Source organism: Phycodurus eques, chromosome 21 (genome assembly GCF_024500275.1).
Source record: "Phycodurus eques isolate BA_2022a chromosome 21, UOR_Pequ_1.1, whole genome shotgun sequence".
NCBI classification, from domain to species: Eukaryota; Metazoa; Chordata; class Actinopteri; order Syngnathiformes; family Syngnathidae; genus Phycodurus; species Phycodurus eques.
In genome coordinates this window covers 15,587,386-15,608,460 of record NC_084545.1, presented here as the reverse complement: position 1 = coordinate 15,608,460, position 21,075 = coordinate 15,587,386, and the positions used below count along the sequence as shown (strand labels likewise).

General features: G+C 41.8%; 1 protein-coding gene across 4 annotated transcripts; it reads left to right on the top strand.

Moving 5' to 3' along the window:
- The first annotated feature begins 1,982 nt into the window (after positions 1-1,982).
- Positions 1,983-18,945, top strand: pdcd6 (programmed cell death 6). Of its 4 annotated transcripts, none has more exons than XM_061666185.1 (7): positions 1,983-2,182; positions 5,278-5,339; positions 15,045-15,089; positions 15,262-15,432; positions 16,501-16,645; positions 17,690-17,799; positions 17,884-17,972. In XM_061666185.1, exons 1-6 carry the CDS (start codon positions 2,100-2,102, stop codon positions 17,766-17,768), a joined length of 585 nt encoding a protein of 194 aa, XP_061522169.1. In that variant the 5' UTR covers positions 1,983-2,099; the 3' UTR covers positions 17,769-17,799; positions 17,884-17,972. The 4 variants fall into 4 exon arrangements, with proteins under 4 accessions (XP_061522169.1, XP_061522170.1, XP_061522171.1 ...); XM_061666186.1 differs by having other exon boundaries at positions 1,984-2,182; positions 15,262-15,420; XM_061666187.1 differs by lacking the exon at positions 16,501-16,645 and having other exon boundaries at positions 1,987-2,182; positions 17,884-18,945.
- Positions 18,946-21,075: the final 2,130 nt, after the last annotated feature.

Below are 21,075 nucleotides of genomic sequence, written 5' to 3'. Positions count from 1 at the left end.
TTAAGTTGCAACCAAGTGTTCAAAATGGTTCTGTTACATGGGGGGGGGAATGTTATCTGTCGCAGTTCATTGATTTCATAAATGCAACACTAGGTTTTTATACATGCAGGTACAAAAAAAAGTTAAGATGTCAAAAGGGTTTTGTGGCACCATGTGATTTCAAGTTTTGTTATTTTTGTAATGTTTTCCTGCCCCTCCAATGGGAGACTGTCCGAATGGCTCTTTGGCTATTTGAGGTTTGCCGACTCCTGCACAAGGCCCAAACCATTTGCTTCCGCCGATCAAAAGTGAAAACAATTATGCCGCCGGGAGCCTTGGACGTAAATGATCATTATCATCTGACGGATGGCTCCTGAACATTTTGGACAAAAGTTCCACTCATGCAAGAAAGCAAGCGGCACATGATAAAAAAGGAAGTTCCGTCCTGGAGATCCGGTTGTCGGTGTTTGGAACAGCACCAAGAAGCTGCTGGATTATGGGTTGTAAAGACTTCTAGATTCCAAGACCTTCATAAGAAGATAACCGTTTAGACCGAAACCGATGTCATTCGACGACCAGTAGACACGGGTCTGTTTGTTCTTGTTCCTTTGCTTCCCCCCAGCAGGCGCTTTCAGATATTCTGACGAGTCCGAATCTTTATAGACATATGGTCATCAAGTGACTTTGCAAACCCATGAGTTTAAGCATCATTTCAATTGTGTAATTGTTTTACAAAAAGCTCAAATTTAGGGGATATGTTTTTGGATCTTATTGCTTCTATGTACAGTAAGTTCATTTTCGGATAATGGCAAAGGTAAATCAATAATAATCTAATAATTATTAAAAGATGTCTTGTAGATTAAATTAAACTAATTTATTACAATTATTTAGTTTGATGCTGAAAATGTCTCCTAATAATAGAAAATAAAAACACACAGGCTCATGTAGAACTGAAGAACACGTTTACTATATTTCAGTTAAACACAGCTGTACTTAGCAAAACAACAACAACAACAACAATAACTGGATTCCAAAAGTAAAGTTTAACCAAGTTGTTACGAGCTTCATTCGGTTTGATCATATTTGATATTTTAAATGATGTAACTTTGAATTGCATGGAATTCAGCGATTCTTTTCTGTACCACTAGAGAGCGCCTGCATTGCATTCGTACTTGGGCAACTTCATTTGAACAGGAGCCATAACACTACTATTCTGACGACGCATATTTCACTCTGCGCCACTATTTTCTATTGCAAATATCAAGATGCCACACAAACTACAAAACAGCTTTTTAATCATTCATGACAAAGAAATCGCACACGTTGAAATCACAATAGAGCAACATACGCTGAAGAAAATATAAACGCTTTTTTTTTTTTTTGCGCTCCCATTTTTCGTGAGCTGGACTCAAAAGATCAAAAACGTTTTCTACATACACAAAAGGCCGTTTCCCTCAAATATTGTTCACAAATCTGTGTTAGCATTTCTCTTTTGTTGAGCTAATCCATCGTAAACATCGATAAGCAGCTTTTAGCTGCTCTGCTGCAGGCAAATGGAATAAATTGCTCATAGATCTGAAGTCAGCCACAAGTGGCAATGACTTGAAGTCCAGGTTCAAAACATTTCCTGGTTTCTCGTGCTTTTTGCAACATTTTTTCCACTTTTAAATCTTTCCTGCACGCTAAGTTGTTTTAAATGTTATTTTTTCCTCTTCATTTGTAAAATGCTTTTGATCATGTGTATGAAATGTGCTATACAAATACATTTGATTTGATTTTTTTTTTTTTTTTTTTTTTTGACAGGAAAATGATACCGATTCCGCTGGAATAATCGTTAAAAGGTCTGTTGGATAATACCCGTGTCCATTGTAAATCAATGAAACTTTTGAGAAATGCGCACGCACACACGCATACTTATGCATTTCTGGAAAGACGCCCTAACTTTCTTCTTTCAATTTGTCCGCCGTTAGAATTGAGAGGAAAGCGTGACGTCACGCTGCCCTTCAACGATTGGCCGCGCCCAAACGCGCGAGGCAGGAAGGAAGCGGCAGGCAGAGGCGGCGGAGTGAGTTTGAAGCTACACGCCTGGAAACATCTCCCCCCGTTTAGCCCTCTTAAAAATGGCATATCACAGCCCTTACAGAGCTCCTCCGCACATAAACGCCCCTCTGGATCAAAGCTTTCTGTGGAGTATCTTCCAGAGGTGAGTACGGCAGAGGCCATAGTCTCATTTGCGACGCCCTTTTCCCTTTTCGCTTGACGGCAGCTACTGTGTCGCCGCGTTGTCCTCTGGCTTTACGGGGACGAAGACGCGTTTTCCTTCAGTTCTCAGTGGGGCTTCCCGGCACTACGTCACTTCCCCAACGGCCGAGTGACGTCATAGGACGACCATTAAATGAGGTTTAGCCCCACGGTGTTTCATTTACCCGTAGCGTTTTGAATAAGTCATGCGTTATCGCTGGAACGACGCCATATCTTTTTTACGTTTTAAGCGCTCCGAAGTTGCAAGCGGACGCTGCTTTGCTTCACGTCACGGTCTTATGTAATACTGCAGATGCACTGCTTTTGTTTCATTGGCCGGCTGCGGGCTTTGCGAAGCCCCTTCGGAAAGCTTTTGGAGTCGTGGAAAGTCACAGTACCGCGAGACACTTTCACGACGCAGTACAGTCGTACGTCACACATCACGTGTCACACGTCACGTGTCGCCTGCTGGCTCGCAAGGCTGACGAGAGCTGGAATTCCCTGAGTCACGTGATCCGAGTCAATGGAGCTGTGTCACGCGCGCACGCAACATACGGGTGTTGGACCTTTTCGAAAGCCGAATTATTCTCACGACACATTTGCTTTTTGCAATCTGGAGCGATGGCACGAGTCTTCACAGCGGGCGGCTCGCCGGTTCGAATCCCGGCTCCGACTGTCCGCATGTGCAAGTGTCCCCCCCGGGCGAGACCCTGAACCCTAATTTTGGTCCCAGCGGGCCTGGCAGCAGTCGCCCGCTGGCGTGTGAATGTGAGGCTTCGCGAAGCGCTTCGGGCACTGCGATGGCGTAGATCAGCGGTGGCAAAGTCGTTTTTGCTGCGGGCCGCATCGCAGTTACGGTTTCCTTCGGACGGCCGTCACGACTGCGAACACGTGTACGGTAAATGTACAATTGCCTCGCATCAATACACAGGGCAGTGCCAACATTCGGTTTGTGTGGCTCAGTGGCAGAAGAAAAGCAGTCAAACTCTATAAACGCACTACTTTAGCTGAGAGCTTACATGTTGAGTCTCCTACTAGGTTGAAGAACTCATTCCACAGGAGTCACGGTGTATTTACATTACTTTTGGGTTGCTTATTTGGTAACGACACCGAACACTTTCGCAGTGGAAGCTTCACAGGTAGACGGGTAGACTTCTGGTTGCCATAGTTTGACATTTTTACCCTTAGGACACAATGGAAATGGAAGCAATCTGTTCCATCGCGGCAGCGTGGTGGACTAGAGGTTAGCTGACTCACAGTCAGGCTGTCCAGGGTTCGGATCTCGGTTCAAGTAAATGTGGGTTACGCCGCGGCCGAAAGGACGGAACGCTATCTTAAACGGAGGACCCCCTGTTGAATTGATGACTGCTATAGCCATATTGTACTGAGCATTGTACTTTTGGGGGGGCGTGGGGGGTAGCCGTCATGCATTTTCCAACCTGACCGGTTCCTGATAGGAAATAGTTTACACCCTGCTCAAGTCATAGCTTTGAAGTTGTCCGGGCAATTTCAAGTTCTTTTCCAGTAGAACTACCAGATGCTTGTCTGTCAACGCTTCACGCCAAGAGCTTCTTGATGTCTTCCATTTTGGGGTCATTGGGAAGGAGGATACGCTTGGGTCAAAAGTGGCAGAAAGAAATGGCAGGACAGTCAGGGCTTTGACTCGGCTTGTCACTGTTTGGTCAAGGTTGGGTGTCAAGCACCTACCAGAACCTGGCCTCACCTCCACAAAGTGCTCCTTTGTGGTTCTAACCTGAGGGTTGTTTTCCTTTCCAAGGACAACAATGTATGCTTTAGTGTGTGTTTGTGTGTGCGTGTGCGTGTGTTTGGGTGGGCGGGGGTGGGGGTGTTGGCTTGAACTCCTCGAGCACAAGTAGAACACATAACATTGAGAAAAGCCACAGGTCCTGCAGACATGGTGATACAACCAGCCATAAAGTGTCTCTCTCACACACAAACACGCGCACACACACACACACGAGTGGAAAATCTGCCCGCAAAGTATGCACTGGGCTGGGTCGACTTCGTTTTTGAAATTTTTGAAATTTTTATTATTTTTTTTTAAACGGAGAGGTTTCCCCAGCTCCTCCCCTTCCTCCTCCGCTGGAATTCAGAATGTTTGTTGGTTAAGCGCTCTGTTGACGTGTTGCTAGGGAACAACTGAGTCACATTTTTTCATAAGGCAAACTTTCCTGACTGTCAGGGAGTGTGAGGCCCATAAGCCGCGTCAATGACCTCTTAATGATGTAATGACTCGGCTGATGTTCGGTCATGAGACTTTGACCGGATCAACTGTAACACAGTATACGCAACTATTTTTGTTCAGAACAAGTGTGGGGGGAAATCGGAATTCCACATCTCCTCCATTTAGTCTCTCAACAAAGTAGTAGTCATACTTAATAGTCATACATACAGATTTTTAACCGATAACTTCAGGTCGCTTCCTAATTGGCTATCAGTTTCACGTCACAATAGCCGAGTTTGTGGCTCGGCTGAACTTGTGTTGACCACACACACGCGATTGTAAATATTGAACAGGTTTGGTAGTTAAGATTGCCTGCCCTGAGCGGATCGGGGAGGAAAAATAACTTAAAACAACAGGATAATTGCACAGGATAAGCTTTCAAATACTTTTCAGACATTTTTCTGACTTTGTTCACATTTTGTCTCATTATTGGTATGCTTTTACCCTGCTTGATTTTCATCCTAGTACTGCTTCGTATCCAGTTTTGCTTTTTCCAAAGTCATCAATGTGAAAATCTGAACCACTTTTTTTTTTTTTTTATAAATAACTGTAATTTGGATGACCACCTTGAATACAGGTAGACTTTGACTGAGGTCTGCTCATTTCGAATAATAAGATAGTGGGACTTTGATGCTTGAACACAATTGGGATGGTGGATTATATATAAATATATAAAATATAGAGTTTCATTCATCATCTGAGGACGTTTGAAAAAAGTGACACCGACCCAGGAGCATAATGTTTCAGTGCGATTTGTTCTGGAGTGTAAAGTTGTTCATGCGGACGATAGCTAATCTCTCCTCTCTCCGCAGGGTTGACAAGGACCGCAGTGGGGTGATATCAGATTCCGAGCTCCAGCAGGCATTATCCAATGGTACGCATGCGTGTTTGACTGTTTCCTTCCCATCTTTCCTTTCTCTCCCAGTTTTATCTATTTCGCCACAGAGCATACAGCGGGGCAAAAACGTATTTAGTCAGCCACCCATTGTGCAAGTTCTCCCACTGAAAAAGTAATTTTTTTTTTTTTTAAATTGTCATAATAGGTATACCTCACCTATAAGAGACAAAATCAGGGGGGGGGGGAATCCAGAAAATCCCCTTGTCTGATTTTTAAATACTTTTATTAACAAATTAAGGTGGAAAATAAGTATTTGGTCACCTACAATCAAGCAAGATTTCTGGCTCTTACAGACCTGTAACTTCTTCTTTAAGAGGCTCCTGTGTCCTCCACTCGTTACCTGTATTAATGGCACCAGTTTGAACTCAATATCAGTATAAAAGACACCTGTCCACAACCTCAACAGTCACACTCCAAACTCCACTATGGCCAAGACCAAAGAGCTGTCAAAGGACACCAGAAATCAAAATTGTAGACCTGCACCAGGCTGGGAAGACTGAATCTGCAATAGGAGGTAAGCAGTTTGCTGTGAAGAAATCAACCGTGGGAGCAATTATTTAAAAATGGCATACAAGACCACCGATAATCTCCTTCGAACTGGGGCTCCACGCAAGAGCTAACCCCGCGGGGTCAAATTGATCACAAGAACGGTGATCCCAGAACCACACGGGGGGACCTAATGAATGACCTGGCTACCATCAGTAAAACACTACGCCTGCCAGGGCCTCAAATCCTGCAGTGCCAGACCTGTCCCCCTGCTGAAGCCAGTACATGTCCAGGCCCGTCTGAAGTTTGCTAGAAAGCATTTAGATGATCCAGAAGAGGACTGGGAGGAATGTCATATGGTCAGATGAAACCAAAATAGTAACTTTTTGGTAAAAACTCAACTCGTCGTGTTTGGAGGAGAAAGAATGCAGAGTTGCATCCAACGAACACCATACCTACTGTGAAGCATGGAGGTGGAATCATCATGCTTTGGGGCTGTTTTTCTGTAAAGCGACCAGGGCGACTGATCGATGTAAAGGAAAGAATGAATGGGGCCATGTATCGTGAGATTTTGAGTCTAAACCTCCTTCCATCAGCAAGGGCATCGAAGATGCAACGTGGCTGGGTCTTTCATCATGACAATGATCCCAAACACACCGCCCGGGCAACGAAGGAGTGGCTTCGTAAGAAGCATTTCAAGGTCCTGGAGCGGCCTAGCCAGTCTCCAGATCTCAACCCCATAGAAACAACTTTGGAGGGAGTTGAAAGTCTGTGTTGCCCAGCGACAGCCCCAAAACATCACTGCTCTCGAGGAGAGCTGCATGGAGGAATGGGCCAAAATACCAAACAGTGTGTGAAAACCTTGTGAAGACTTTCAAAAAACATTTGACCTCTGTCATTGCCAACAAATGCTATATAACAAAGTATTGAGATGAACTTTTGTTATTGACCAAATACTTATATTCCACCATCCTTTGCTGATTTAAAAAAAAAAAAAAAAAAAGTGATTTTTTTTTTTTCTTCTTTTTTCTTTTTCTCATTGTGTCGCTCATAGGTGAGGTATACCCATGATGAAAATGACAGACCTCTCTCATCTTTTTAAGTGGGTGAACTTGAACAATTGGTGGCTGACTAAATACTTTTTTGCCCCACTGTGTGTGTCAAACTCCCAACCAATTTTCAATGTTCAATCAGGGTCTGACACATTCACCACCACCAAGGGTAGCAGCTATTTAATTGTGCTTTACAAGAATAAAGAACAGGTTCCGAAATTAAAGCAAAGAAAATTGAAAGTTTTAATTTATTATTATTTGAACTTTAACCAAAAAGCCCCACTTTCCTTTATGTTTTCAGGCTTATTTGCAACATATTTTGTATAATTTTAAGATATTTTTAGGCAGAGCAAAAATATGATTGTAAGTTATTTTAAGTTTAAGTTGATTTATTTTGGAATAATGGATATACTGTCTGTTTCAATTCATATTTGTGTTGAAAAACGTTTAGTCCATTCGTTTATCCTGTTCGGCCCACGACCTAAGGTGTGCTTTGAGTTTTAGCTGTGTGTGCGCTGTGTGCAGAGGTGGACTGGCCGTCGGGCATCCCGGGCAAATGCCCAGTGGGCTCGAAGTCCTTTGCGGTCGATTGTGATAGTTTTCATTTGTCATTTTTTTTTCTTTTTTTTCTTTCCATGTTTTTCTCAGAGACCGGCCCATTGGTCCGTTTTCAATATAGACAGTAAATTCAACCAATCAGACAGAATATAGGGCAAAAGCGGCAACAAAGTGTTGCGGAAACGTAGGGGCTGGCCCGTATTTAAGTTTCTTTAATATCATCTAATAATATAATCGGAAAAATCTCAACTATTGGTAAACGAGTTGTAACGTTTGGACAATAAAGGGACTTTGTTGATGGAGATGACGTTAGGTAGCCTCAATTACACGTCTTGAACAATGCCAATCGATTATTATTGCCAATTAACATTGATACTAATCCATCCTCATTGCTAATGTCATGCAATATTGCACGCTTCCCAAAATCTGGCATCCATGGCTTCTTATTCTGATGACACAGCAAATGGTCAAGGCTGAGAAGTATTGATGAGGAGCAAGTGATCTTTTTAGGTGACGTCATAGCATTGTAGATATTTAGGTTAAAAATGTTTTGAAAGGCTACATAATAGTTAGAATTAGTAGCAACCCTCAATGCTGTAGTTAAGTTTTAAAAAGCATTCAAATGAGTGGTAAGGGCTTTTCAATATAAACATTACAAAAGTGTTAAAAAAAGTATAAAACTTTTTTTTAAACAAAAGGTATGCCCAATTAGAATAAGAGTAAGTCAGTGTCAAGTGCTTTTAAGACATATTTGCTTTGCATGAGTTCGCAAAGAAGCCCCGTTTCGATTTCATACAAAATGTATGTTATTGCTTTATATTTATAAAGGAGGCAAGACCTTTTAACCTGAAGCCTGAGCTGCTATGTCAGGGGAATTCAGAAAATAAATATTAGAGATGCTTTCAATAACAGAGCTAAAAGATTCAATTGAACTTAACAGAGCATACAAAAGTGGTGGAGGAACAAAAGACTTCTGCTAATGTTGAGTGAATTGACTTATTTGCTTTCCATAATGTTTATTCGAGACTTCTAATGTATTGATCAACTGTAAATGTCTAATAAGCCTAAAGGCAGAAACAAGGCAGTGTGTGTGTGTTTTTAATTGACCAAAACTAATCTTTTTTTTAAACATGCCGATGCCATTACTTATTTGGTTATAGTATGTGCATGCCTGAAGCAAAGTCCAGCCCTCCTTCTTTGGTTATCTTGGTTGGTATCATGCATGACTTATGTGCCTTTTCAGATTATTATAACAAAAAATAAAAATAAAGTAACCTTAAGAGCCTTAGTAGAGCTAAATAGAACCCCATAAAATAAGATGCTGTACCAACGTGGTAGTCCCTTGTTATATAGTTTTTCAATGGTTTAGGATGTTGCGCAGTTTTTCCGGGCAGTTCCAATTATGTGAAGTTTTCAATTGACCGCTGAATAAATCTCCCTCTCTTCCAGTCTTTAGTCAAGCCAGAGTGTTGAGGTGAGCAGTCGAGAGACAAATGAGAGTATATATACATAATACATAACTTGTATACCACAATAATTAGAGTCGGGTTTGGGATAATAGTGAAATAGTCTTTCGAGTGAACACGTACATAAATTACTAGGTCGTGCTCTGGTCTAAGCCCAAAACGCCAGGGCTTATTTTTTTGTATTTATCTTTTAAATTCTAGTCCCACCCTGCCTGTGTTGTATTCTTAGCAGTTTTCATCACTGCCTCTATCACTTCTTTACACACTGCTGCTTTCTCCCCCTCTTTGATTTAACCCACTGCTAACCCTCAGAAGAAAAGATTATTATTATTATTTTTGTTGCAGAGCGACCAATAAGCAGGCGAAAAGTTTACCGGTGTTTCTTCAAATAGAACACTCGACGTGAGATCAAAGCTGGCTCAGTTTGGTTCTGTGAGGCGTGTGGAACTTAAATGGTGTATCATCCATCTGCTTCCACACATAGCAGGCCCATGTGTGATTGAAAATGTTGAAACGATTTAAAATGCTTTGTTGTGGGGAAAGCAATGATGGTCTATCTTAATTGTCATAAAGTGAAGTTTTTGAGGAATTACAACTGAGCCCAAAGGATTCATTTCCTGGCCAAATGTTCAGTTAAAGTCAATCTCTATTAATTGAATGGTGGTTACCTTTCAGCTATAAATGACACAAGGAAATGGCAAAAGTGAACTGGAGCATGTTGTATTAAGGGATCCATTCATCCATTTTCTGTTTCTTGTCCTCGTTAGGTTCTCAGTAAGCTAAAGTAAGCTTACTAGACTTCACACCGATTTTATCGGCTGATCGGTATCAGCCGATAACTAGCATTGTACGCTGATCGGCTTTGTCATAATTTGCCGAGCCGATCAATGACGTCATTGATCGGGTCCGAAAAAGACTTAACTCCGCGTCACCGCGTGCACAGTATATTTGAATCCAAAGGCTACTTTTATTTTTAGCCTGTCGCGTGTCTTTTGAAATCTTGTATTCCGATACCACCGCATCCCATTTTTTACGATCATTGGGCTTTATCTTTTCAATTCAAATGCGACCGGATACACTTGTTACCTTGCCGACGACGACGAGTAGAGCGCGCCGAATTTGTATTATAAGGGCAAAATGGAGGGAAAACGTGTGTTGGTGGTCACCGGTGCTCAGGACAGGACAGGAGAGGACGTTCGTTTAAGACTTGTTCGTATGTTCACGTACTTTGAATACGATACGGCTCGCAAGCAGGCAATAAAATGTTATGTAGCCAAGCAAGCTAGCGGTAGCACGAACGCTTGGACGTAAAAATGCCGCCGTTCTGTCGAATCATGCTCTCAAGTTTCGGTGTGGGTGAAGTCATTTAATTAAAAATAAAGTAATTTAATGACAGTAAGTTAGCACCCATGATTTCTGTCATGTTGTAATGTTGGTTTGACCTGACTGATTAGAATACACGATCTGACTAGAGCAGTGATTTCCAACCTTTATGGAGCCACGGCACATATTTTACAATTGAAAAATCTCACGGCACACCAACGTTCCTCCATCTTGTGATCGGATGTTTTTTTTTTTTTTTTTTTTTAAACTCTGTGATTGGCCCCAAAAATCCTGATCGTGTAAAGCCTACTCCTTACTAAAACTAGACGTGCACCCCCATTAGAAAAGCTGGCACACAGACCCCTCTCTTTTGACTTCTTAACACTTCAGAGAGGAAATAAGCGTGGAGGTGAGCTGTAGCAGCTTTGACAGAAGCCATTATCAGACTGTGCGTTGGGCCGCATACTGATTAGTGTATGAGAGTGTGTGTGTGTGTCTGTGCATTGCACGTGGGATTGTTACGTATGCAATGTTTATCTGCATCGATGACACGGGTTATTTATGACCCTTTTTTTTTTTTTTTTCTTGTGGAATTTGTTTGCGCCCACTTATGAAGGACAATGAGGGCGCACACTGATGAGAAAAACCCAGGATGAATGAAGTCATAGAATTAAAAATCATAATTATGACAAGTCAATGTACTGAAATAAAGTTACATCGAAGCAATTTATTTTAATAATTGAATAATCTGTTTTAGGGGGTCTTTTGTGATTATAATTCACGAATCCTGATTGTAGTGATGTAAATCAGACTGCATCGTCGTGGTAACTGTTCCTAATATTTCGGTTACCTTATTGAGAAGAGCGAGCTAGTATAGGAAACATCTTTTGTCATTTGCCTTTTTCTACCTAATGCTCTGTGCTCTGTATGCACATGCCAGCTTGACAGGTTTCCCAGCCTCGCCTTCTGCCCTTTTATAACATTGAATCTTATGTGAAACATCGTCGGCGAGACCGACCCCACAATTGCCCTCCATCCTGCTGTCCATCACTCGGTCTCCTCTCAGCGGACCTTTTCTTCTTGCCAACAACTGCTCATTTTGCCATGTATGCATCATGCCTCTGGAACATGGCTGAAGAGCACCATGCTTCCTCTCTTATGTTCACATTGCTTCTGCATTAAAGCTTCCTTTTTTTTTTTACACGCATGCTTTTTTTTTTTTTTTTTTTTTTTGTGGCTCACTCCTACTTCAATGATGGGTTCCTCTCGTCTTGGGATTCTTTCAATTGTCCTGACCCACTTTGTGTCTTATCAAGTAGTTTGTCACCTGAAGGTGTGTGCCAGTTTTTATTACAAAAGGATGACACATTTTCTGTTGTTCGAGCTGCATGACAAGCTTTGTCGTGGCCAATCATTTCTTTTGTTTGCATGGACTTACAGGACATTAAAGATCATCTTCTCTTTACAGATTTGTCCCCCTCTCTGCATCAGTCCCTGTGTTGGTCCACCGCTCTCCTGCACTCCCAGATTTATGCTCCTTCTTGTGTTTATTTGAACACAGAAGCGGTTTATAGCGACTGAAATTGCTGACATGATGACGAGAGCTCACTTGTTCGAGGAGCTTGTTTTCTACTACTCGTACCATACTCTTGCTAACTGGAATGAGGCGTTTGGGACATTAATTTTCAAAACTCATTGTACAGGTAAATTCGGCAGGACTTCACAAAAAATACAAAACTGATTTTCACAAGAGGGGTGGCACATTGGCCAAGGCCATTTTAGTGAGGATTATAGAAACTGAATGAAAAAGACACGATTATCAAGACCAGTTGTATCAAGGCTATGTATATTTTTTTCAGATATTACTACAGTCTAAAAATGGCTGGGTCAAAAACAACCCAAAATGGGTTATTTGTGTAACCCAATGCGTTCCTAAAGTTGGACCGAACCAACTAGTGGTTATTTTAGACCAGCGGGTCCGGGTTAGGGGGGTTGACTCTGCATGCCGTGTTAGGGCTGCCTACCCCAAAATGGGTCCGAACGCGACCCCGCCGTTACATTGGTAAATTGCGAAACAAAAAGTGGTCTAACACATAATAATAACACATGATTAATCCCACAGTTTTTTTGGCCCCACGTTGATGTTGCTGCGTCATATAGAACCAGCCCAAACTGCTTCTTCTGGAAAAGTATTTTCTAGTTGGTATTACTAACATCCGCCCATCCATCTTCTGAACTGCTTATCCTCACTTGGGTGACGGGGGTGCTGGAGCCTACCCAGCTGACTGGGCAAGGGCGGGGTACACCCGGAATTTGTTGTTAGCCATTTTCGATTTGGTATTTAAGAAATTGTTTCTTCTATTGCATTGAGCAACTCGACCCTTTCTTGTGTTGCGACAATTTCACTTTCTTACCATCATGCATTTCCTCTTTGCCATCATTGGTGTCCTCTAGTGGCATCACAAAAACACAAAACCAAATCCCTTTCCTTTCGATTGCCACGGAGCTGAAGTGGCATGAGATTTGAGATTATGATAATTTGATGAAGAACTCCATGCTTCGTACTCCCCAATCTGTACTTTGACTTTGGAGGTTCCACTGTGTCCGCTTTGTTCACAATTGTCGAAAGTTTCATCTGCGTGCCACTCTCGTGACATATGGTCCTTATAGTGTTGGTAACAAAAAAAGGTTCTTTTACATGATACCGTTAATCTCTTTTGCCGTTTTTGTGTTTACACTGTTGTGGGTGATTGCCTGAGGCACCAGTGGTTACGAGTGGCTAGATTCCCCGAGTGAAAGCTGCTGTTCCGTCACACTCAACTTGATGGGCTTTTATTTAGGGTGGTATCTTCGAAATGTCGGTGTGCAAGTGTGAACTCACTCCGCCATGTTTGCAAATTTGTGTTTACATGTGAAGTCTGGACAAGACGTTTATGGCGCCGCATGCTTTTATGACTTTCACGCGCGTCCAGGGTGTTTGTACAAGCAACCTACTGAGCACCATACCAGCCGTTCTGTACACATCAATTTATATAGCAAATTTGTGCGTGCGTGTGTATGTACACGTGCGTGTACACACACTGTGGTCACATCATCCTGTTTTCCTGCAGCCCTCCCCTTCCTCTTCACCTCTCCCTCCATCTAACCCCGTGAGAGAGCCTAGTGTGAAGCACAGTGAGTGTATTGTCCCACTCAGATTTTCCTCAAGCAAGAAAAGTGTGTCATTGGAAGCGTTTGTGTGATTGAATTGGTCACAGCATGGCCTTCTTTGCCTCTAAACCTAAATACATTTAAAAAATAGTAGTGAGACTCGATTAAAATAATCTAATTATTAGAGGCTTTTTAATTCATTTGGATTAATTGACCCCTCCTTGAGTCGTCACCTTATCGTGGTGGAGGGGTTTGTGTGTCCCGACGATCCTAGGACAGGGGTGGGCAAACGTTTTGGCTCAGGGACCAAGCCAAGACCAGATGCTTTCATTTAAATAAAAAAAAAAAAAAAAAAAAAAGGCATTGTTTTGTTAATACTTAAGATTTACTTTTAATGGGAACAGTGTTGTTTTGTTGATTAGCTTTTTTTTTGACAGTGCATCAAAGTCTGGTGTTTAGTTTTGTGCTCTGTGCATTCGAAATGGCATCAATAAAACGCACCTGTGTTCGTTGCCCACGACATACGCCTGCCCATGCCATAACCCCACCGCCACCGTCGCCCACTCGATCCACAACGCTGACGCTCACCCACACGACGCCACACGCTGTCTGCAATCTGCCCCGAACGGCGAAGACCGGGATTCATCCGTGAAGCGAACACCTCTCCAACGTGCCAGGCGCCATCGAATGTGAGCATTCGCTCACTCAAGTCTGTTACGACGACGTGCTGCCCTCAGGTCGACGAGGACGACGAGCGTGCAGATGAGCTTGCCTGAGACGGTTTCTGAAAGTCCATTTTAATTGGATCATGTTTTGCAACCTGGTGGCCGATTGATGCTCTGTAAAATGACTGCGAGCAAACCTCTGAGGGGCCTAACCATTGTCGCAAAATCGGGAACAAAATTGTGGCTATAATTTGCCAGGCCTAGGAAAGACTGACAAAGCTACAGGAGATGTTGTTTTGACCCTTGTCAGCCGCTGTGTAATGTGTGACGTATTGGAATCCATGTGCCTCGAAGGCCCCAACAGTCTTCAATGATTACAATATATTAGACATAGTGTTCAATCCGGGAATGTGTTTGTGGTTTCCAGGAGGGGGGAAAAAGCTCATGTGATTTACAAATAATCATTCTAGCAACCAGTCCTGTCTCTGGGTCAGGCTCCAGCTCACCCGTGACCCTAGGGAGGACAAGCACTAAAGAGAATGGGTGGCTGGATATTCTTTTAACCTTAGGCCTGTATTTTAGAACATATTGTCAAGTGTATTGTCATAGGCTTACAAAACCATTTACCCCGTAGGGCTAGTTAAGCACCGTACTGGCTCGGCTTGGCTGAGCTGTGTCACTTGCGTAAGTCTTCCAAAGCGGAAACTGCAAAAAACATGCAGTGTTGGAAGCATCAGTCAGAATGAGACAATCGGACAAATTAAGCAACGAAGGAGATTTACTTCAACTTAACGTAAGTAAGGAGACCAAATGTATCCGAGCGGAGACTGGAGGAGAATACTGCCGCATCCAGAGTTAAGGCACAACACCACCATATGTTAGCGTGTGCTTTGTTTGCCGTTTCTGTACCGTAATGTCAAACTATTGCACAATTGACAAACTGAAAATATGCATTTATTCTTGTACTCTTACATTTCTCAGGCACATGGACACCGTTCAACCCTGTGACCGTGCGCTCCATAATATGTAAGTCTCTAATGATGTGGCTGCTTGCTTCTACACAACTGGCTTTTGTACACTTGTCTGTGTTTGGATGTGTGTTTGCCATGGCAACTGAATAAACTTTTACAGTATGAGCTAATGAATGTGCATTAGACAACGTTTTCTGTCCTAAACACCTCCTCTTGCTGTCCTTCAGCCATGTTTGACAGGGAAAATAAGGGTGGGGTGAACTTCAACGAGTTTGCTGGCGTGTGGAAGTACATCACGGACTGGCAAAACATCTTTAGAACGTATGACAGGGACAACTCGGGCTTCATCGACAAGACCGAGCTCAAACAGGCACTGACCGGCTTCGGTGAGCTGCAAAGTATGCTTTGGTATTTTCATTTGGTTTGTGTGGTGGAGGGCTCTTCCGCTTCTTCTGTCAACAACGTTTCCCAGCAGGCCTAAAGGTTAGATGTAGCACTTTGACGTAGCTGGGTGTTTGTATTTACTCACACGGTCATTGGTAAGAATCTTAGACTGACAGTGTATTTTTGTCAATACATAACATACCTTTTGGGGGAAAAAATAAAATAAAAAATGTTACAGGTGCATTACTAAATTGGTTGAATTCATTTTCTCCATAGGAATTCTACACACAACACCTCATAATGACATGAAAAAAGATAATTTTCAAGATGAAAAATAGAAGATTAAGAAATCGCATTGAGGGTAGCTTTAGGCTAGAATTGTTGCTATAGATAAGCATTGAGCAAAGGCTGTGAATATAATAGATTTGTTTTTCATTTTTTAATACATTTGCAAAAAAAAAAAATCCTAAAACCTTTTTCCATGTTGCCTCATGGGGTGTTGTGCACTGTATACGTCCAATATTCAAAATGGGTTCACATGACAGTTTTGATCCTACAACATTGACGTAATGTCAAAGTCTGTACTCAAGTCATAAAAGGTGTAGTTTTTATTGCTAACCTATACTAACGCAGCACTGAAGTCATAATTACAGAATTTTTTTTTTTTACATGAAAAACTATTTTAGGCTGTAACTATAAATTATTCGACGGGAATCAGTCAAAAAATGAAAAATTCCCTAACTTTACTCCTACTACTTACCTGCAGTTTATAACTATGAAATGTCGTCCTGTGGGGCTACATACTACTAAACGATCTGCAAGACAATTTGATGGTGCCTCATTAGGGTCAGATAATGTATTTTGCGGTGCCGTCATTGATCGGATCGGCGACATTAAAGCCGATCAGCATAAAATGCTAAATATCGGCCGATACTGATTAGCCCGATCAAATCAGTGTAAAGTCTAGTAAAAATCAACAAACACTTGAAATTGTTTAAATTGTGGGCCCTGAATCTATCATTTATAAAAGTTGAACTTTGAAATAAATAAACTTTTCCATCATATGAATTTTTTTTGGAAAGGGTCTGTATGTGTCCTGCGATTGGCTGGCGAACAGTTCAGGGTGTTCCCTGCCTCTCGCCCGAAGATAGCTGGGATAGGCTCCACCACGCCCGCGATCCTAGTGAGAGTAAGCGGTTTGGAAAATGGATGGATGAATGGTCAGAGGTGGGTGGAGTAGCCAAATATTGTACTCAAGTTAGAGGATTGTTGCTTTAGAACAGGTGTGTCAAACTCATTTTTGTCGCGGGCCACATTGTAGTCACGGTTTTCCTCAGAGGGCCGTTGACTGTGAAACCATATACATGTTTAGTCACCTCATAATATTATTACATACACACAACAAATTGATGGATACCTTGTTTTGAAATCAGAAGTCAAAGAAAATAGTTTGTTCAAGTATTGTTCAAGTTACTGTAAACAGAAAATGCTTGCAATGTCTCAACAATACTATTTATTGTTATTATTTCATGAGAATTTGAGCAAGAATCATGGAAGTTGACACAGATGATTTGCTTTCGCGGGCCACATGAAATGACTTGGCGGGCCAGATTTGGCCCCCGGGCCTTGAGTTTGACACCTATGCTTTAGAATATGACTCAATTTAAAGTAAAGAGTTGGGTGTAAGAAAGTACTCAGTCAAAAAACTACTTGAGTAACCTCTGATTTAAAAAAAAAAAAAAAAAAAAAAAAAAAAAAAAAAACACGTAAAATAAATCCGAGCATGAACATCAAATAAAATAATCCCCCAAAAATAATATATGGGAATACACAGACCTGCCACTATTTCAGTTTTCAACTGCCCAAAAACATGCATATACCATCAAAATCTATAATCGTGTCATGTTTTGAACATTTTTCAATGACCCTAGGAAGGCCTTCATAAAAACTAACATGGCCCCATATTAGGAAATACTAAAAGGTTCCCCACTGCTACACTAACTGATAAAATTGCGTTTTAAAAATTCAGAGATATGGTAATTTAGTCGCAAGCCATAATAATAAATGGGTGGGTCGTGTCAAGAAGGGCAACTGGCGTAAAAAGTATATGCCAAACAAATCATGCAAGTAACTTGCTGTGGTGACCTTTGACGGGATAAGCCAAAAGTCTCAGGAAAGAGATGTTCATTGAACTGTGTATTTAATTTTTTAGTGGTGAAGATTTTAGCCCCTGTCATGACACCGACTGAGGTAACTTTTTGCTGTGCGCAGGTTATCGTCTATCGGATCAGTTCTACGGTACGCTGATCGAAAAGTTCGATCGACAGAGGAAGGGACAGGTGGCCTTTGATGACTTCATCCAGTGCTGTATTGTACTGCAGGTAACATCATCACAAAGCATCCAAACATCACACTTTTTTTTTTCTTTCCCACTGAAGTAAATTGCTTTTTACTCTCTTCCACAGAGGTTGACTGATGTTTTCAGGAGGTACGACACAGACCAGGATGGCTGGATCCAGGTGTCCTATGAACAGTATCTATCCATGGTCTTTAATATCGTATAATGGCACACAGGGGCAGCGAAGAGGAGCACAACTAACTGCACAGAACTGTGCCAAAAAGCTACCGGCACTTCCTGGATGTCCGTCACGGCGGACACGACAAGATTTTTTCCCCCAAACTCTATGAGAGCTGCCCCTACGTTGGGCGCACTCTGCCAAATTTATACCAATGATATAAAAGAAAAAATATCTGAGGTTTGTCAGCAAAGTTTCGGGACTGCAACACTGCAGGATCTCTGCAGATGTGCTGGTTGATCATCTGTCGGGCAAACATTAAGATGAGAACTCCTAGTTTGGAGTTGGGCTTTGTGACACCAGTCCTGGAACCTTTCTGACACAGCTCGTATAGGGGGCTCTTGTGTCTGAATTTTTTATTTTTGATTATTATTTTTTTTTATTATTATTTTTTGTCACGTCGGCAAGGTGCAAGTACAAACTTTGATGTATTTTAAAAAATATATATATCTTGTAGTGTTTTGCTTCAGGACCAGTCTTCATTTATTATATCTGTACTCTGCACTCCAGAATAAGGATTAATTAACTATTGGTACAATGTCTTTTTTTGTTTTTTTTTTGTCAGTCAGTCTTGTTTGTTTATTGTCATTTTAATGTCTTAACTTTAGTTAACAGACTCATTAAAAATTGATTGTTAATATGCTATAATCAATTGCATGCTTTTCAGGGAATTTGAACCCTCCAATTGTAGCATGCTCTTCCCCTTTCTCTCGTCTCTTTCCTTTTGTTTAAAGCCATGTTTACGAATACTGTGAAAGCAGAGCTGCGTTCTGCTTCAAAATTGATATGCCAGCTTACATGCAATATTTGTACAAACTTAGTTTTTAAACATCAAATGTTATGGGTAGAGGGTGAGCATAACGCCGTATTGCTTGATTTGTATTTTTTTATTTTTTTTATTTTTTTGGTGCATGATGCCTTAATGAAGTGATTAAAAAAACAACACAAAAAACTGAACTCTTTTAATTAAAAAAAAAAAAAGGAAACAAAATACTGTGTGATTTCCCCCCCCCCCCCCCCCCCCCCAAATGCTGGTCAACCACGCATGAAAACAAATGCAACTCTGTTCGATGACACCCACTGCTGTTTGTTTTTAGTTCTTACTACTGCAATGCGTCACAGTGTTGAAACCGGAACTTTTGTGTTATGGCCTTGATTTCCGTAGGGAATTTAACGTGTCGCACGTTCACAGTTGCAACTTGTTTATTTGCGTCAAGGTCTAAATGAAGACGGACCTTTTGTATCGTGTTGTTGTTTATTTTTATTTTTTTGGGAAACCGCTATAGCTGTCATTTTAAGTTTTTATTCTTCTGTGTCTTTTGACAATGTATCTAAAACTTATTGGAACGGGAGTGTATCGAAAAACACTCTGGATTGGCAGTAAAGAAACACCTGGCACCAATAAAGTCCTTCTGCAGCACAACGAAAGGTAAACACATTAGGAATTTTTATGTTGGTTTTTAAATATTCCAACCAGTCGTAGAGCATGTCAAAGCAAACGACTATTCATTGGATCTAATATGCAAGTTTACAGGTTAGAGGAAGAAATGGAGGCCATATGATATAGGTATGTGCATAATGTTTGGAAGTTGAATTGCTTTACATGGGACCGGCATTATCGGAGCGATCTTTTAAAGACGATGGCACTGATGTAAGTGTAAGTGTACTCCCCGCTGGAGCCTCTGCACACCCTGCTCGGCTCAGGGGTGTCAAACTCGTTTTAGTTCGTGGGCCGCATTCACCCCAATTAGATCTCAAGTGGGCTGGGCCAGTATATATCAGTGGCTTTATAAGCTATAAATAAATCCTTTTTGTACGTTTTCAAACAAAAAAACGAAACGTGACAACTAAATTCAGGAAAGTATAAACATTGATTAGTATCTTGTTGCTCATGTTGTCATATGAGTGATCTCAAATGGCATAACCAAAAAAAAAAGGGCAATTCCAACAATATTATGAATCAGTATTTTCATTTACAGTTGCAACTGACAGATTTATAGACTATGTACCTTTTATGAGAACGTATTTATCCACCCATCCATCCGTTTTCTGAACTGCTAGGGTCGCAGGCGTGCAGGCGCCTATCCCAGCCATCTTCGGGCGAGAGGCGGGGTACACCCTGAACTGGTCGCCAGCCATTCGCAGGGCACATATAAACAAACAACCATTCACATTCACACCTACGGGCAATTTAGAGTCTTCAGTCAACATACCACACATGTTTTTGGGATGTGGAAGGAAACCGGAGTACCCGGAGAAAAGCCACGCAGGCACGGGGAGAACGTGCAAACTCCACACAGGCGGGGCCGGGGATTGAACCCGGGTCCTCAGAACTGTGAGGCAGACCGTGCCGCCGAGAACGGTGCTTGTCTGAATGCATTGTGCAGTTTAAAGTTTGGTATTATGGTGCGGGGTTGTTTTTCAGGAGCTGGGCTTGGCCTCAGTAGTTCCAGTGAAAGGAACTCTGAATGCAGATTTTGCACAATTCCATGTTTGGAGCTGGCCCCTTCCTCTTCCAATATGACTGCACCAGTCCACAAGTGGCTGTGTGTGTGTGGGGGGGCAAGTGAAGCCTCATGAAGCACCGAGGCTTTCCTAACAATTTTCACCAAGCTTCAACACTTCAGTGACGGTGACATCTGGTGGACAACTGAAGCCGTGGCAACCTCTACAGAGCACGACTGAAGCAGCATGACAGCAATAAAAGTAGGCTTTACACGATCGGGATTTTTGGGACCGATCCGATCACAAGATGGAGCAATGCGTCTATTTACATGACTTGTTTATTTATTGTATATACTTGTGCACTGTATACTGTATCCATCCATCCATTTTCTGTACAGCTCATCCTCACAAGGGTCGCGGGCGTGCTGGAGCCCGTCCGTCCCGGCTCAGATTATTCTCTAGCATTTTAGACAAACTTTAAAACACCAATGACTTCTAGGGGGCATTCAAGGATTGGCCACTGACACAAGTTCAGGCCAAATCAACATTACATGACAGAAATAATGGGTGCTAATTGACTGTAATTAAATTATTTTATTGCAATTCAATTACTTTAATAAATACTGTTAATGACAT

Coding starts and splice junctions, on each gene's coding strand:
- pdcd6 (XM_061666185.1), top strand. CDS start 2,100: ATGGCATATCACAGCCCTTACAGAGCTCCTCCGCACATAAACGCCCCT. Junction 2,183..5,277: donor CTGTGGAGTATCTTCCAGAG/GTGAGTACGGCA, acceptor CTCTCTCCGCAG/GGTTGACAAGGACCGCAGTG. Junction 5,340..15,044: donor CCAGCAGGCATTATCCAATG/GTACGCATGCGT, acceptor TACATTTCTCAG/GCACATGGACACCGTTCAAC.